The sequence below is a fragment of the Carcharhinus amblyrhynchos genome, chromosome 15 (genome assembly GCF_965287045.1).
Source record: "Carcharhinus amblyrhynchos chromosome 15, sCarAmb.v2.hapA, whole genome shotgun sequence".
Lineage (NCBI taxonomy): Eukaryota > Metazoa > Chordata > Chondrichthyes > Carcharhiniformes > Carcharhinidae > Carcharhinus > Carcharhinus amblyrhynchos.
The window spans coordinates 29,614,560-29,633,869 of NC_137338.1; the positions used below are offsets into that span (position 1 = coordinate 29,614,560).

Genomic DNA, 19,310 nt, shown 5'->3' on the forward strand with positions numbered 1-19,310 from the left:
AGTCATCAACTTCAGGAAGCATAGTGGAGAACACGCCTCTATCTACATCATGAAATTATCAAGTGCTTCAAATTCTTTAAATTTAAATTCGATAGGGTCTTTTAAGAGACTTCTGGATGAGTACAAGGGACTGACGGTCCCTCAGGATTGAGGGTTATACGTAAGCCTAATAGGTAGCGATATGATTGGCGCAACTTGTTTATGCTGTAGTTTTTCTATGTTCTATGTCCTTACATATTGAGATCACCAATAACCTGTCCTGGTCCCCCCATGCCGACACTATAGTTAAGAAAGCCCACCAACGCCTCTACTTTCTCAGAAGCCTAAGGAAATTTGAGATGTCAGCAATGACTCTCACCAACCTTTATAGATACACCATAGAAAGCATTTTTTCTGGTTGCATCACAGCTTGGTATGGCTCCTGCTCTGCCCAAGATCGCAAGAAACTATAAAAATTCGTGAGTGAAGCCCAATCCATCACTCAAACCAGCCTCCCAACCATTGACTTTGTCTATACCTCCCATTGCCTCGGAAAAGCAGCCAGCATTATCAAGGACCCCATGCACCCCAGACATTCTCTCTTCCACCTTCTTCTGTCTGGAAAGACACAAAAGTTTGAGGTCACGTACCAACCGACTTAAGAATAGCTTCTTCCCTGCTGCTGTCAGAAGTTTGAATGGACTTACCTCGTACTATGTTGATTTTTTTCTACATCGTAGCTATGACTGTAACACTACATTCTGCATTCTCTTCTTTCCTTCTGAATGAATGGTATGCCTTGTCTGTATAGAGCAAAAAATACTTTTCACTGTATACTCATACATGTAACAATAATAAGTCAAATCAAATTAAATCATTTTGCAGCAGTCACATCGAATCATAGAATTCCTACAATGCAGAAGGAGACCATTTGGCTCTTCAAGTCTGCACTGACTCTTCAAAAGAGCATTTTACCCAGGGCCTATCCCTGTAACCGTTAATATTTACCCCACTAATCCCCTAACATACACATCTTGAGACACTCGGGGCGGAACTTTCCCGTCCCACCCATCACAAGAATTGTAGCAGCGGAGGTCAGACCATGCAAAGATCTGTTACCTCGGGTGGGATTTTCTGGTCTTGGGCTGGGAAATCTCGCCCTAGCGGACAATTTAGCATGGCAAATCCACCCAATTTGCACATCTCCTACTGGTTTTTATTTCTCCACAGAGCGTCAGCAGCTAGTTTCTTGGAGACCTGGCTACCCTCTGAAGTCTTGACTGATAACTCCTGTAGGAATCCTACCAGTGAACTAGAGGAGAAATATGATACGAATTACATAATCAGAAGGGCATTAGTAGAACAAGTCATGGGATTGCTAAATATGTCTTTCTGGTGCTTTGGCAGATCTAGAGGTACCTTTCAATTGCCCCATCTACAATCTCTAGAATAATTGGGATCTTCTGTACCCTTCATAACATCAGACTGCAGAAGAGGGGTGGAGCTGTATGAAGATGAAAGTGCAGATAGATTGGCATTCGAGGAGAATGAAGAGCAGGAGAAGAGTTATCGTCATGCCCGTGCTTTGTGATTGTCAATAAACTAAGAAATTGGATACTAAAGATGTGGCAGAATTAAAGAGCAGTGGCAGATTCCTTCAATTGCAAATGGGTGCCTGACCCACAACCCTGCTACAAGCAGTTTAGGTTGTGGAGATGCTGGCGTTGGACTGGGATAAACACAGTAAGAAGTCTCACAACACCAGGTTAAAGTCCAACAGGTTTATTTGGTAGCAAAAGCCACTAACTTGCCTGGGCTTGCAAAATCTCACTAACTGTCGTGACTGGAGACAATACACATCTCTTTAACCTGTGCTTAACGCTCTCTCCACTCACATTGTCTGTACCTTTAAAACTTGATTACCTGTAAAGACTTGCATTACAACCATTATTTTGGAAATTGAGTTTGTGTCTTTATATGCCCTGTTTGTGAAAAGAACTCCACTCACCTGACAAAGGAGCAGCGCTCCAAAAGCTAGTGGCTTTTGCTACCAAATAAACCTGTTGGACTTTAACCTGGTGTTGTGAGACTTACAAGCAATTTAGGACAGATAAAATTCCACCCAATGTATTTGTACGCAATTCAGGCTGTGATGTATTGTAGATACATCAACACTTATATTGCTGTGTGTGCCAAAGAAACAGAAAATCATCCTTCCATTACAATAATTAAGTAACCAGTGTGATGGTAATGTGCCTTTCTTTTTCAGGATGTTTTGTCAGCACTGTGTTGTCTCTAGCAGGTGTCCTTTATTCTTACTGAGGCTGTGTAATTGATATCATGTTGATTTTAACCTGAACTAATCCAGTGATCTGTGGTTTTAGTGGTCTTTGGGGATTGCTGAGTAGATCTTGATTTTTGGATAATTAACAGGTCAGATATGCAACGAGACAGCTGTTTCTCACAGAGCATTCCAGGTTTTAGTTTCGTTTTCAGGAGCAGCTTGAAGCTGAGAGCGGCAACAGTGGTTTTTACTCTCTCTGGAGTTGCAAGTTTTGTTTTTTTAAGTGTTGTGATATTGGAATCTGCCAGAGACTGGATATTTACCTCTCTGAAGTTTGGCTGTTTAAGAGATATGTCCTTCTCTGAAAACAACTGATTTTATGTATGGGTGTTACAAAGCTGAAAATCCAGCATACTCATTTTGTACTAACTAGATCTGAAGGGGGTGTGTCTGTGGGATGTTGTTTTACTTTGGAACAAGAGATAGCTAGCTGTTAGGAGTTATACTGTGTCATGTTTAAGTCTTGTAATTAGTAAAAATTATGCTAATTCTTTTTGTTGTATTTTAACTGTGTTCGTAAATAAAGTTTGTTTAATAAAAGCTTCCTGGGGATCACTTGAATCATACCTGTAGTGAAGCACTTTATGCTCACGCATGCCAAAATCAAATGTAAAACCTAGGGTCTAGGCTAACGTCACAAAACACCTTGGAGTTTCTGGCCTGATTTTCTCCATCAGCATTTTAAAGAACAACTAAAGCAGAGTAAGTTTTAGTGTTTATTAAGGTCACCAATTATAGTATTATATAGTTTGGAATATTTTGTAATGCTATTTGTTTTTCATAATTGTACCAGACTCTCCCAGGCCATTACATTAGTATACATTACATGCAGGATAAAGCTGCTCCTGTCTACCACTCCCACACACTCCCACCCCAAACTTGTAAAAACAATTCAGTTGTGCTCCAGTGGTTTTTTTTCCTTTTCCAGACTAGCAATCAAATGGTCTCTTTGGTGTATATACTTTCCATTATTCATTCATTATAATAATAACGTAGATATGAATGCAAAATAGGATTCCCTTATTAAAATTTGTGTCAAACTCAATAAGATATACCCCTCTGCTTATCAGTTAGGCACCAGATTATTTATTGTGGACTTTCAACAGGTTTGCAATTTATCAAGTGCATTTTGTTCAGGGTTTGCATAGTCTCCTAGATAAATTCATCTCATCAGTTTGGATTGGATTTGATCCCTGAAATGAAAAAGTGGAAAAGTGCTTAATCTTTTTTACTCCACTATTTTATGTTCTTATTTGATAAATTCCCTTTGTCTAACACTCCCAAGGAATTATTTTAGCAAGGGCAAACCTCCCCATAACTACTGGACTTCAATCCTTCATGGGATGTGAGCATCACTGACAAGGCCACCATTTATTGCCCATCCCTAATTCTCCTTGAAGAAGTGGTGGTGAGCTGCCTTCTTCAACCACTACAGACCACATGGTGTAGGTACACCTACATGTGCCTGCTGCCCATGTCTTTCTAGGTGGTTGAGGTCACAGGTTTGGAAGGTGCTGTTACAGGAGCCTTGGCAAGTTGCTGCAGTGCATCTTGTAGATGTTACACAATGTAGCCGTGATGCATCAGTGGTGGAGGTGGAGTGAGTGAATGTTTAATGTGGTGGATCGGCATGTCAATCAAGGGGGCTGTTTTGTGCTGGATTGCATCAAGTTTCTTAAATATTCTTGGAGCTACGTTTATCCAGGCATGCAAAAAAGTAATTAGGAACAGAGGTGACATGGTGGCACAGTGGTCAGCACTGCTACCCTCCCAGCACCAGGGACCTGAGTTTGAGTCTCGGCGCAGGTGACTGTACGGAGTCTGCACATTCTCCCCATGTTAGCATATGTTTCCTCCGGGGGCATTGGTTTCCTCCCTCAGTCTGAAAGACGTGCTGGTTAGGTGCATTGGCCATACTAAATTCTCCCTCTGTGTATCCGAGCAGGCGCCAGAGTGTGGCAACTTGGCGATTTTCACAGTAACTTCATCGCAGTGTTATTTTAAGCCTACTTGTGACACAAAAAAAACTTAAACTTACACTTTAGTTGGGAGCCCTCATATTTTTAATCATGATTCAGTTTCAGTGAGTTGAATATATATAAGTCCACCGCCCTGCCTTACTGCTCCTTTCCCACACAACTAAAATATATCTGATGTGTTTTTGACTTTTTTGTTAGGAGTTCACTTCAAAAGAGTGCTATATGTTGAGTCACCACCAGGTGTTGTCCTGAACACTCCCACGTGCATGGGCTTTTTATTTGCATTGTTGTTGAGGTTTACATAACGTCCTTTTTTCTAATAGAGTTTTCAAGTAATATTGAAACATTGGTACCAAGAAACTTAGTTATCTTACACATCCTCAATGGCGACACTGCATTTTTTTATCAGTCGTGCGATGCTAAGCACTTCCACAGTCATTACTTTGTGCCTGGGTAGCACCAGAACTGGATATTGTGCCATTAGAAAGATCTAGGTTCAACATCTGGCTGGTGCTGAGTTGGCTGATCAGAGATGAGACATCAATAAAGGCACTGAAACTGATTTGATCACCTAGTCTTGGGAAGATTTCCAGCTCCTGCTTGCTATGCACCAGTAGCTACTGAAAAACGGATAAATGGGCATTGGGTAAAGATGGATGTGGCTTGGTTTTGAGACTCTAATTGAGATGCCCCCATGATAGAATAACCAACATTTTACACTGTGCTCATGGATAGTCCAATTGGCCATGGTGTTGAAGGGTTGCTGGTGCCTGAGGAATCATTCCACTTGATGAGTCTGCATCTTCAGGAAAGGAAGGGATGTATGAACACAGAAGTATTGTCTTCAATGGCAATTATCCCATGATTTTCCTGCGGGTGCTTATTTTGTTCACTGTGTCTCTAGGACCTGGAGAAAAGTCTGGAATTAAAAGGTAAAAGTTTCAATCATCAGCTGGCTGCAGAACACAGAAAGACACGGGAGGCCCTTGAGCTGATAAAGAAGCTAGAATTGGAGCAACGCACTCTGAACCAAATGCTGACGGTATTGCTTTAACTGACCCATTGTAACATCATTGGTTTGTTTAAAACTTCAGCAATGAAAAAGTGAAGCATTAAGTTAAATCTGGGTAAAATTTGGGTAAATGAAGATATCAACCCCAGACAAATTAAGTTTACAAAAAAGGTCCGTTATTGGTACAGTGGGAAGCAAAATTATCGATCAGTATATTTTGTATTTCTAAAGAGAAACCAACTTTTGACTGCCAAGCACCCTACCTCATCTCCAACTCCTGCCATCCCTCCCCTACCCACTTGACTGACTCAGGAAATTTCCAGCAACCCTTCAGTACCTTGCTCAATTGACCATTTTTCGTAAGTGTACCTAAATAGAATTGGGAGGGTTATTTCCATGTTGGGCATCATAGTCAACCCTAAAGCCTCTCCTTATCCAATGCCCAGTTGGGGGTCACTAGAAAATGATACAGGAGGAGAAACTCTATCTGAGTTTTTTTCTCTTTTTTAAGTATTGTGAAGCAGATGTGGCTTTAGTAATGCATCCTTGAAAATATAATTAATGTGAACTGAACACGTTGGCAAGAAATGTCTCAGAGCAACTTTTCAGCAGCAACACACGTGGAAATCTACTTCCTTCCTGAACTATAATTACATTATTTCCAATAACGTTGAAATCCCACAAGCCATGTTGTTTACGGTTTGAGTCTTATCCTGCCTTTAAGAGAAAGTATTATCTCTTTTAATTGCAGACGAAGCATTTTTGAAGGTGGGTCTCTCTTGGGCACCTAAGTAGCACACCTCTCTGCTGGCTCAGTGTTTTTCCAGGGTCAGATCTACAGAGGATGTTGTGATAAAGCTCTGCCATCTGTCTCAGTTCAGCATTGAGCCAGAGCGAATGGCTCCATCTGTCTCACAGAACTAGTTGAAAAATAGTAGTTTTGTTGTCGGGGTGGAAGGGCCAACTCCATATCACCGTTTTCCAAAAAAAGAGTGAATTATTTTTACAATAAAATGCCACTAGATTTACTCTGATGTTGTTAACACCAATAAGAAGTACTTTTATTTTGAATTTTTTGCACTCGCTACAGTGTGACCAGCATGTTTGGAAATATTACAGGTTGTTCTGAACCCAATTCTCAACTGACATCCATCCACGTTATGTATCTTATAGCTGGGTCACTGGATCACAGTTTTCCCCATCTGAAAGAAAGTGAAGCTAATTTTAGTATTCCAAGACTGTTTTAACCAGTTCAGCATTAATCAGAGATACAATCTTGCCCTTCTGATCTGTGGGGAAAAGTATCGCACTATGCAGTGCATTTACTATTGAAGGTGATCGCTGGTTCTTTTCCATTTGTAAACATGGACTTGTTGCTGTCACAGTATAATCTGTCGGCCATGTGACTTTGTTTGAGTCTGGCTGAATTTTGTTCAATAGAAAAACTTGAACTGTTATTTTAACCTGAAGTCATTTAAGATCAAGTTACCCGCTATCTTCCCTTTTCTCGTGTTGTTTGGTTAATTGCTTCCTATCCCCATCAAAGCCCCCTGTAAATCATCATTAACCAAACAATGTCATGGACGGGATTCTCTGCTCCCATTAGCGTCTGGGCGGGTTTGGCAACAAATATTGCAAAAAGGCCAAAGTTGCATTTTATGTCACCCTGAAGGCTTGACACGATCATCCGCTCGCCAGTGTTCGGTCACAATCCCTGACAATCAACGTTGGGAACCTTATTTGAATACATTAGCGTCTCATTATCAAGCCCATATACCAGGTTGTTCCACCAACCCCACTCCCCCAGATCAAGAAGTTCACCTAAATCCATCCCATGGCAGTGTGATGTCAGAACAGCATGAATCATGGCTGGTTTCAAAAGGCGAGGACCCATCTGAGGGGAGGTTAGAGGTGGGGGCAGCAGAGCGGCTCTCCGTATTCAGGAAGGAGAGGAGTTACTGCAGTTTGACTGGGGGGGAAGGAGGGTGGTGGTGGGTGACCAGGCTTCACCCAGAGCTATTGAGGTTTGATTTGAGGTTGAGCAGCCTTTGACTGAGAGGTAAGCAGCATTTGACTCGAGGGAGGCTGAGGTAACAGTGGAAGGATGCCAGAGGGAACACTCCAGGGTATCTGGGGGAAACCGCGATAACATTGGAAGGGCATTGGGGAAGGCTCCAGGTTATTGGGGAGCCATAGTCAGAGGAAACTAGGGTAGCACTGGAAGAGTGCCAGAGAGCAGATTCCAGGGTATCAGGGAAAGGCTTAGGGGACACCATGGAGGGGAAGACTGTCAAGTGTGAGAAGCATTGTTCTTGAGATGCTCTTCTGTTGGTGGGCCACAGGCTTCAAAGAAAGGCTTCACAGAAGGAAGGAAGGCCTTGAGTAGTGTGGTGGGTGGGCAGTCAACATGGACAGACAGATCTACTCAAATCTGTGGTTATGGATGATTGACAAGAGCAAGGCTAATGGAAGGACATGTCAGTAATAATCACCCTGTTGTTGCTTGGATTGTTCACCCTAATGCAATTGACCTGCCTGGAATCACCTATTGATGCAATTATGCTCACTCAAGCACCACTTGTGTGTGTGAGTGTCACTGATTACTGCTTAGCATTTAATCCTTGATGCGCTGACCTCCAGACTGTTTGACAGCCATGGTTTGCCTGGACCATTGGCCGACTGTGCAAGCAAATAAATTCCATTGGACAGATGGCAGTGGCAGATTGTCCAAGGAGAGCTCCAAACCTCTGGCTTTGTGTTGAGGTGTATAGACCAGGTTGCACATAAGCCCTTGGAATGAAGCATCTGCACTCTACTCTCCCCACTCTGGTGCAAACAAGGTCAGGGATCCTGCAAAAGGATATTATTGGCACAGATCTGTGTGCAGCCATTGTGACCATCCCAGAAAGGAAAATGAAGTGTTCCAGAATTTCTGCTTGGTCCCACTCCACTGCTGTAACTGCACCAGGGCCTATGGGTAAACCAGATTTCCACCACATTGCTGGTGTGGTCGCAAGGTTGGAGTGGGAGTAACTCAGAAGCAATTCTGGGCATTGACGTGCTTTGAATAATAATTAACTCAGGTTCTCAGACTAAACTGCCAGGCTGTAATGATATGACTGTGCGTGCATATTGTAATCTTTCTGCTGTTCGGGACTCTTCACCATTCTCCTTCAGAGAAATTTTCTCCTCGGTCTCTCTGAATTATGTTTCGTAAAGCAGCTAAGCCAAGGAATGAGAGTTTTCCAAGTTGATACAGGAGAACGAAGCCTGTGTTGGCTTGTCCCTGTTACCTTATCTCATTTGACACAGGCAGTAAGACAATCTTTTCGACTAAATAATTAAGTTAAATCAAGTTAACTGATGGACAAATTAAAAGGGACAGCTCCCAAAAAGAAGGGAACTACCCGAAGCAAAAGGCAAAGTACAAAGGATACTTATCACATCAAACTAAAATGTGATTAAAGGGGTTAATAATGTACCCCAACCCCTACAGTGCCCAAAGGCAGTAAGTCTGAGCCAACAATTGTAAGTTACCCTTAAAGGCACACAGATGTCGTATTTTAAGAATACATGCTCATGACAATAAGATTCATCCACTAGGGCACATATCAGGAAATCTCAGGTGTGCTCCCTACAATTTTCCACCCATTAAAACTAATGAGTGGAAAATCATAGCAAGAAACTTGCAGGAGTGTGATTTTATAAACCCAACCCCCTTAACTAAACAGGTCATTCTGCCTTCACCTCTCAGTGCAGGTGATGTGTGATTACGGGTTTTCAAAAATAATTTTCCATCTACTATTCTCGTGTCAGACTGGGGAACAGTTCCAAGGGGAAAAAAAGATTACTGGCATCCTGCCTTCATGGTTAATGCTTCATGAATCAGATTCTACTCTCCCCCACTGACAGGTTTGAAGGGTGAGGTGGGGAAGGGTGCATGAAATCCAGCAGGCAGCCAACACCAATTCAGGTCTTAAATGGGCAATTAGTTCCCATAATAGTTTCTGCTACAACCACAATTTAATCTCCCTCCCACCCCGAGTTTCCCTCCCTCCAGTTCCCCCCAAAGTTTTTCTTCCCCCTTGGCCGTTCCTCCCTCCCCTTTTGCCCCTTTCACTCTGTTCAACAAGGCTTGCCAGCTTGGCACCCAGGGATATCCCTGACTCATAGAACTTAGAACATAGAATAGTACAGCACAGTACAGGCCCTTCGGCCCTCGATGTTGTGCCGAGCTATGTCCAATCCCAAGATCAAGCTATCCCACTCCCTATCATTCTGGTGTGTTCCATGTGCCTATCCAATAACCGCTTGAAAGTTCCTAAAGTGTCCGACTCCACTATCACAGCAGGCAGTGCATTCCACACCCCAACCACTCTCTGAATAAAGAACCTATCTCAGACATCCCTCCTATATTTCCCACCATGAACCTTGTAATTATGCCCCCTAGTAACAGCTACATCCTACCGAGGAAATAGTCTCAGTCCCTGGTTCAGTGAATGTTTGCTAATCCTTCCCTTTAGACACACACTGGCTCTTCTTCCCTTCAATATCATGCTAGTAATCCTTGTTTTAAAGTTTAAAATTTATTTAGGCTTACATTCACACTGCAATGAAGTTACTATGAAAATTCCCTAGTCGCCACACTCCAGCGCATGTTCAGGTACACTGAGGAAGAATTTAGCCAATGCACCTAACCAGCACATCTTTGGACTGTGGGAGGAAACCAGAGTACCTGGAGGAAACACATGCAGACATGGGGAGAACACGCAGAGTCCATGCACACAGTCACCCAAGCCAGGAATCGAACCTGGGTCCCTGGCACTGTGAAGCAGCAAAGCTAACCACTGTGCCATCTGCCGCCTGTCAGTTGTCACTGTTCCTGGTGGCGCTGCTGGTACAGGAGAGCTACCGGCCTCTGAGTAGCTGCAATCTCTCGGGGTGGGGGTGGGTTCCTGTTCCTGAGGGGCGGAAGTCCTGCTTGACCTCTCTTAATTGGCAACTGGGCAGATAATGATAGCATAACAGTTGTCATTCTGTGGAGTGGGCAGATCACCCTTCTGACCTTTTAGCTAGGTGGGACAGGCACTGAGGCACCCAGTAAAGTCCAGCCCCATGTGCGAGACTTGGTCAAGGTATTAGCCTGTATTGCTGTCCTACGGCTCAAAGTCCAAATGTTTGCAAGTATCAGTATGAGATATTATAATCAACAGTAAAAGTTCTGGCCAGTTTTTATCCTTTATGGGACTCTGATGCCACTACTGAATTTCCAATGTGACCCTGTCTAAGATTAGCCAACGCAGGACAGACCAAGGGCTGAATCTGGGATTTCCCTAGTCCATGTATCTTAGCATCTTAACACAGTGAATAGGGCGACCTTTTTGTAGAGAGAATATTCTTAATTCTCCATCTTTTCATTGTGTCTTCCTTTTAGCCAAGTAAAGAATTAAATTATTTTCTTTGTCCTTCTTGTTAATATGAGATGTGAGGAGAAAAACAAACCCTTAATACATTTATATATGTTGGAGAAATCCACAGCAGACTGTTCTTATAGGTTTTGCATTGCTCTGGACTGAACATTATTAGTTAAATTATCACCAGGGACTGTCATGTAAAACTTGCTTCCAACCTCACATGTCACAAAGAATACCCAACTAGTATAGATGCTAATAGCTTTTGACAGCTCTGCAAATTCAACAAATACAATACATGCTGCCTATACCAAGCATTTGAATGTGTTCCCACAGGCCTTGGACTAATGTAGCATGTGTGGGAGGGAGTTAACTGACTAAAATCTTTATCATCTAGCTTGGAGCCATGCAGTCTCAGGCGTGGGGAACTGAATTACAAGTGTGACTTCCCGTCACCCCAATTCCCAGAGGCTGTTCTGACTGTGAAAGAGGTGACTGGTCCCTGATGTTGGGAATTTTGAAAGTAATGGAGATATGGAGACCATTCTTTGGTTGGCCCCACTTCAACATGCTTTTGAGACTGGAAAAGATCCAAGTGCAAAAGTCAATCAAGGTAGATTATCTTTTAGGTTTCTGAACCAAACTACAATAACAAATGCTCACATTTTGCTGTCACATTCTTCATTCAAACAATAATATGTTTTTTTGCGGAACTTTTAATGTTTCTTTTCCACCAACTTGTCAGACTGCACTTTTGGCCTGGAGGTGCAGAATGACAGCCTGTTCTTAGGTCTTGACTTGTGTGGAGTTGCAGCTCTTCCTTCAGGTAAACTAAGACAGGATAAATTGGCTTGTTCTCAAAATTCCCAGCTCCCTTGTGAACAAGCAGACCCTGTGTCACTTATGCCCACTGCCTCTCATGAAACCTCAGCTAAAGTCAGAAAATCGGAGACATAAGCATCCTGCTAGAGACCCTATAAACCTTATTAAAACTCATTCTCTGCAATACAGCATGTGAAGCTTCCAGTTAGATGGCTTTTCATATGAGTGATTGCACTGTGCATGTTTCTGACAATAGTTCTTAATTTTTCCTAGGAAAAAGAACGTCAGCTTGGAATTAAAAATATCTATGCCAATCGGATGCTGCCGAACCATCCAAAGAGCAATATGTCATCGCCAAGACATAAGGGTAGATTCATCCAGTTGTATTCACACAATTTAAAACAATGTTATTCCATAATATTCTGTCAATCACTTTAGATTCCAATCTCTGTTGTGTTTCAGAATTACTGTTCTATATATTGCAGCACCAAAATTGGTATGGTTCTTTGTTAGAAGACAGTGAGTTCAAGTACTGCTCTAGGCCCTCAATATAAACATAGAAACATAGAAAATAGAAGGAGGAGTGGGTCATTTGGCCCTTTGAGCCTGCTCTGCCATTCATTTTGATCATGGCTTCCCCCCATATCTTTTGATCCCTTTAGCCCCAAAAGCTATATCTGATTTCTTCTTGAAATCACACAACATTTTAGCCTCAACTACCTTCTGTTGGAGTGAATTCCACAGATTCTCCACTCTCTAGGTAGAGAGATTTCCCCTCACCTCAGTTCTAAAAGGTTTACCCTTTATCCTCAAACGATGATCCCTAGTTCTGAACTCCCCCACCATTGGGAACATTCTTTCTGAATCTACCCTGCCTAACTCTGTTAGAATTTTATAAGTTTCTAAAAGATCCCCTCTCACTCTTCTAATCTCCAGTGAATATAATCCTAGCCGACTTAAGTCTCTCCTCATATGACAGACCTGCCACTCAGGAATCAGCCTGTCAAACCTTCACTGTACTCCGTTAACTGCACAAAATAGCCAGAATTTTACCGCCTCGCCTGCCCCAGAATTGGGTGGGGCAGAATTCTCCTTTGGCCTTGGGTGGGATTTTACGAACCTCACCCGAGGGAGGTCTTAAAATCCTGCCCAATATTCCAGGTGTGGCCACACCATGCCCTATACAGTTGCAGTAAAACATCCTTAAACCTATATTCAAATCTTCTCGCTATAAAGACCAACATACCATTTGCCTTCTTTACTGCCTACTTACTTTCAGCGACTGATGCACGAGGACTCCAAGGTCTCGCTGAGTATCTACCTCCCTCAACTTACATCCTATTCAAATAGTAATCTATCTGCCTAATTTTGCTACTGAATTGGATAACATCATTGCATTGTACTACACTTGCCATGCATATGCCCATTCACTCAGCCTATTCAAATCACACAGAAGCATCTCTGCATCCTCCTCACAGCTCACCCTCCCGCCCAGTTCTGTATCATCTGTCAATTTGAAGATAATACATTTATTTCCCTAGTCAGAATCATTAATATATAACAGGCGGGAGAGAGAAACAGAGTAAATATTTGAGGTTTGTGAAATTTCCCTTTACCAATCATGGCCTCTCTTCAGTACCTGGGATACTATCCACCACCCTTGCCACCAGAACCAGCATCACCGAGCTGTAATCAGCAACCCTGAACTCTCCCAATTGTTTGCACTGTCCCTTTCAATCTGCTTGTATGCCAAACAGGAAATGAAAAATAAAATGTTAATGAGGTTCTTCCACTATTATCAGCAGGTGGTCTGCAGTCTTCAAATTTCAAACTTTTAGGCATCACCCCTTGCTCCTCTGAACCTTCCTGCCTCCCTGAAAAACCTGATCACATAGTCTTGGCAAATGCTTCAATGAGGGAATTGCAAACTATTTGAGATGTCTCTCTCCTAATGGGACATTAAATCAAGAACGTTCTGTCTGTTTCTTCTGGTGGTTCCAGTTAGAGATCCCTTAATAGTCTAATTCTAACAGATTGTCTTGTCTTTTTGTTTATGTTCTTTATTTTAGTATTGAACATGGAAAATGTTTATGTAACCAGTTTTTATTAGTTAGCACTGCTGCCTCACAGCGCTTTGGACACGGGTTCAATTCCAGCCTTGGGTCACTGACTGTGTGGAGTTTGCATGTTCTCCCCGTGTTTGTGTGAGTTTTCTCTGGGTGCTCTGATTTCCTCTCACAGTCCAAAGTTGTGTGGGTTCGATTGATTGGCTATGCTAAATTGCCCCTTAGTATCAGGGGGACTAGCAGCGTAAAGATGTGGGGTTATGGGAATGGGATCTGGGTGCGGTTGTTGTCGGTGCAGGTTCGATGGGCCAAATGGCCTCCTTCTGTAGAGATTCTATAATAAGAATTCCCCCTTTAAACGGGCCCTAGTGACATTGAACTTGCAGGCTTCAGTCACTAGATGTCATTTTAGCTCCACACTATCCTGATTGCTATACTCCTCTGACACTGAGTAATGCCCCATTTGAAAAGTCTGGTGCAATCTTCTTGCTGTGTTCAAATTGGCTGCCTACCTAACAAGCCACTGCACTTCAAAATAGCTCATTGTTTCTGAAGTGCTTTGAATTGTTCCTGAATTAGGAGCAGAAGTGGGCAAATTCAGCCCTTCGAGCCTGCTCCGCTATTCAATCAGATTATGGCTGATCCCTCCCTGGTTTTAAATCCACCTCCCCACCTGTTCCCCACATCCCCTTATCCCTTTTTTATCAGAAATATATCTACCTCCTTCTTGAAACTATCCAACGATTCAGACTCTGCTATAGGACAATGGGTTCCACAAATTCACCACCCTCTGCGAGAAGTAGTTCCTGCTTATTTCAATTTCAAATCGACTGCCTCGCAAACTATACCTGTGACCTCTTGTTTGAGATTGCCCCTCAAGGGGAGAAGTTTAATCTACATTTAATCTATCAACCTCTTTTAAAGTTTTATATATCTCGATCAGATCTCCTCTCATCCTCCTAAACTCCAATGACTATAAGCCTAAACTGCTTAATCTCTCCTCATGCGTCACTATAAAGTGGCGAAGAATCATTGAGAACTGTTGCATTATTTAACTGTGATGCTACAAACTGTGCAGAAGGGGGTGCCATTGTGCCACTAATGCACATAGGCAGCTAGGCAGGGAAAAATGTTTTCATTTAATTCTAAGAATGTAAATGGTCCCAGTCCCACCAGTTCCTCCATCTTAGGTGCCCATGAGCACATTGCAATGTGATTGATTATTAAATATTCTGAAATGAATACCTTGACCTATACATATGCATAATTGTGAAGTGTGTGTAAAGTGTGTTTGTCTCTATTCTCCTCAAGTCAAGTTGTTCCACCTAAATAATTGATGGAACTTGTTGTCTCCTGATTGAAATAATACAGAATCAACGTTCTCCCCCCAAGTGAAACCCTGTTCCTCTGTGACGATGTTCTGCTGTAATGGCCCAGCTAAGAATCCAAACTGATCGCAACAGGCCGATTAAAATTATTGGTTAAAAGTGCAGCCACCTGCAGCAAACCCTGGCTGGTATAACTCGTAACATCGCTATACTTGTTATTGGAATTAACTGGATAAATGCATTTGTAGAAAGCTCACAAACTAAAAGGAGGCATTATGGGTGGCACGATGGCACAATGGTTAGCACTGCTGCCTCACAATACCAGGGACCCAGGTTCAGTTCCTGACTTGAGTCACTGCCTGTGTGGAGTTTGCACGTTCTCCCCGTGTTTGCGTGAGTTTCCTCCAGGTACTCTGGTTTTCTCCCACAGTCCAAAGATGCGCAGATTAGGTGGATTAGCCATGCTAAATTGCTCCTTAGTGTCAGGGGGACCAGCTAGGGTAAATGCATTGGGTAACAGTGATAGGATAGGACCTGGGTAGGATTATGGTCGGTGCAGATTTGATGGCCAAATGGTCTCCTTCTGCTCTGTAGGATTCTAGGATTTAGCGGAAGGCAAAAATGGACACCAAGCAAGAATTGAGAGGCATGGGGAGGTGACTGAAGTTACTATTGAAGAGAAAGGCCTTTGGGTGTGTTTAAAAGGTGAGGAGAGGAGTTGAATAAGAGATGATGGGGAGGAGAATTTTAATGATTACTCAAGGCTTTAACATTGATGATGGTGTGAAGGAAGGTTCAGACTCAGGAGGCTGAATGCCGTGAGATACACAGAACTAGCAGGGAGGATATGTCATTACAGAGAGGTTTGTAAACAATGGATCTGGTTTTTAACATCAGTATGTAAAGGAAAAGGAAAAGGCTGGAGGACTAGGCGAGTATGATCAGCAGCGTTTGAGAATGGTGCCAAGGCTGATGTTGTGGGTGAGTTAGATAGCTAGATCGCCCATTGAACATTGAGTCTAAAGATCACAAGAATATGCGTAAATGTTTGAGAGGCAATGGGATAATGATGGAGGTGCATGGTATGGTGTTTTGGAGGTGGAATCAGATGATCTGTAATGCATGTTGATGAGAAAAGACAGTGGGCGGGATTTTACTGCCTCATTCGTCCTGAAACCGTAAAATCCCACCTGAGGTCAATGGACCTTTCCATGATCCGCACCTTACCCGCTCCAATTCCATGGCAGGCGGGATGGTAAAATTCCAACCATTTCAATCCTTTTCATCTTGCAATCATCAGGACAATCGCAAGAACGTCAATTTCAGGGGAAACTTTACACTGTATGGGAAGAGGGTGCTCAGTGGTTGGCAGGTGAACACTGATTGGTAGAGGAATTGACACAGAGAATGCATCAGTTGATGGTGACTGATAGTTAACTGACAAACATTGTTTGAAATTTAAACAAGGCAGCTTGACTCTGATTGATCAATGTATTACCTTGTGGAATGAACCAGCGAATGGCATTCATTCAGTTTGTTTAGCTGAAACAGACACAATGTGTGTACATATTCTTCCTGTCTGTAAAGAACAGGGCCCTGTATATTAATATCCGTAGTCCAGTACACGCAAGAGTACCACACTGCTGTCCTGACTAACAATTGGTCGCAGCATAATTCTTAGCACACTGAGGATTATTTTAAAAATATTGTCCAACTGTGGAATCATATCAAATGTTGGATGCTGCGTTTTATATTTTACAAGTACGGGCTGGTTCGGCACAGTCTGTAATTAGGCCTTTGCAAACAGCAGAAAGGACACGTTGTTTAAGATAATCCACGCCAGTCCTTGGAATGTCTGGCCTACATACCTAACTTCAATCTGGCACTGAAATATTATTTATCTGTGTGATAGGATGTCTTTGATGTGACCTATTTCAGCATCGAGCTTGCAAGGTGAGCAAATGGCCGCGTTTACAAGATTGCTGATAAGGCCAATCCTAGCATGTGGAGCTGTAAAAGTCCCATCGCCTGTATTGGCCAGTGAAGGTAGGCTTGCGGTAGACCAAGGTAGAGAGCCCACCTGTAGATTTTTCAACAGCTACGTCAAGGAAAGAGGGCTCATTTAACTGCTCCATTTTGAAGGTGGATTTGAACACTGGATGGAGTCTTAGAGCAAGTAAGGAAATTATTACATGCTGCTGCTGATTTAAATATAGCAAACATAACATCCACACGACAGAAAATGCACAGGGTAGGAGGTTAGGTGGCATTCCATCGAAGACATGTTTCTGATGGAATCCAGAAAATAAGTTTGTGTGGTCTGGGCTTTGTGGGGAGCCTTCAGCAACACCATCTACTTGGGCACAGTAGATCTCAACTCAACTGTGTGAATTGCCGAGTTTATAAACTCAATCAATGGTGATTCACGCAATTGTGGCAGGTCTTGGTATCCATGGTGAAATAGGGTAGCATCAAAGGCATCCTGTGGGATAATGGTTACCTTGATTGGATTGCTTCCTGCTGCATATTGCACAAATGCATGAATGGGCCTAAGAAGTCACTTTTGGCCCTAAGAAGTTTCTAATCTATTTTAGATTATCCTCAGAAGGGTATCTGAAAAATCTGAGAACAGGTGAAGCTAGCTGTTTCACACTGCTACCACGTAGGAGCAACATGAGTGGTAGTCGCCACTAATAAGATGCTGCCATTAAGCCAAAAAGATGTTCTACCTATCCCACAAACGATTTTTAAAAAATTATAGTATGTGGGTGTCGCTGGCTAGGCCAGTAGTTATTGCCTATCCATCGTTGCCTTTCAGAAGGGGGTGATGTGCTGCCTTCTTGAACTGCAACAGTTCCTAAGGTGTAGGTATATTCATAGTGCTGTTAGGGAAGGAATTCCAGGAGATTGAGCCAGCAACAGTAGTTGAACACTAATATATTTCCAAGTCAGGATGGTGAGTGACTAGGAGGGGGTAACTCCAGGTGATGGAGGGAGGGAATCTGCTGCTCTTATCCTTCTAAATGGTAGTGGACATGGGTTTGGAAGGTGTTGCTTAAGGAACTTTGATGAGTTCCTGCAGTGCATCTTGGAGATGGTGCACACAGTTGCCATTGTTCGTCAGCGATGGAGGGAGGGAATGCTTGTGGAAAGATTTGCAAAAGAGTGGGCTGCTTTGTCCTGGATGGTGTCAAGCTTCTTGAGTGTTGTTGGAACTGCACTCATACAGACAAGTGGAGTATATTTTATTACACTGCTGACTTGTGCCTCATGGATGGTGGAGAGCTTTGGGGAATTAGGAGATGAGTTACTCGCTGCAGGATTTCTAACCTTTGGCCTGCTGTGGTAGCCACAGCATTTATATGGCTAGTCCAATTCAGTTTCTGGTCAATGGTAACCCTAAGATGTTGACAGTAATGGTTATGCCATTGAATATCGAGGGGCGATGGCTCGAACCTCTCTTGCTGGAGATGGTAATTGCCTGGCACTTGTGTGGCATGAATGTTATTTGCCACTTGTCAGCCCAAACTTGAGTATTGTCCAGATCTTGCTGCATTTGGACAGCAACTGGTTCAGTATCTGAGAAGTCACAAATGGACTGAACATAGTGCTATCACCAGCAAACATCCTCACTTCTGACCTAATGGAATAAAGATCATTTTTGAAGCAGCTGAAGATGTTTGGGCCTAGGACACTGCCCTGAGGAATTCCTGCATTGATATCCTGGAGCTGAGATGATTAACTTCCAACAAGAACAACCATCTTCCTATGTGACAGGTATAGAAATATAGAAACAAAGAAACTATAAGCAGAAGTAGGCCATTTGCCCTTCGTGTCTGCTCCATTATTCATCTTGATCATGGCTGATCATCAAATTCAATGTCCTGATCCTGTCTTCCGTACATATCCCTCAATTCCTTTACGTCTAAGAGCTATATCTAACTTCTTCTTGAAATCACACAACATTTTTGCCTCAACTACTTTCTGTGGTAGTGAATTCCACAAATACACCACCCTTTGGGTGAAGAATTTTCTCTTCACTTCAGTTCTATCTGCAAACTATGATCCTTAGTTCTGGGCTTCCCCACCAGGATCGTAGGAGGAGAGATAATCAGCCGTGGATAACGAAGGAGGTAAAGGAAAGTGTTAAATTAAAAGCGGATGTGTTTAGAGTAGCTAAGAGTAGTGGGTGAGAAGAGGATTGGGAGAGGTTTAAATATCAACAAAGAATGACAAAGAAGTTGATGAAGAAGGGTAGGTTAAACTATGAAGCTGGGCTAGCACTTAATATAAAAAAGGATAGTAAGAGTTTTTATAAATATATAAAAAGGAAGAGGCTGACTAGGGTGAACGTTGGACCCTTAGAGGA

At 42.7% G+C, this 19,310-nt stretch overlaps 1 protein-coding gene across 1 annotated transcript in view; it reads left to right on the top strand.

Annotated features, from left to right (window-relative positions):
- Positions 1 to 19,310, top strand: part of LOC145353195 (lebercilin-like protein) — a 78,267-nt gene that overhangs the window by 24,336 nt on the left and 34,621 nt on the right. The window contains exons 3-4 of the mRNA XM_080203690.1: positions 5,207 to 5,344; positions 11,821 to 11,914. Of these exons, the coding sequence (XP_080059816.1) occupies positions 5,207 to 5,344; positions 11,821 to 11,914 (232 nt within the window). The remainder of the gene's footprint in view (positions 1 to 5,206; positions 5,345 to 11,820; positions 11,915 to 19,310) is intronic.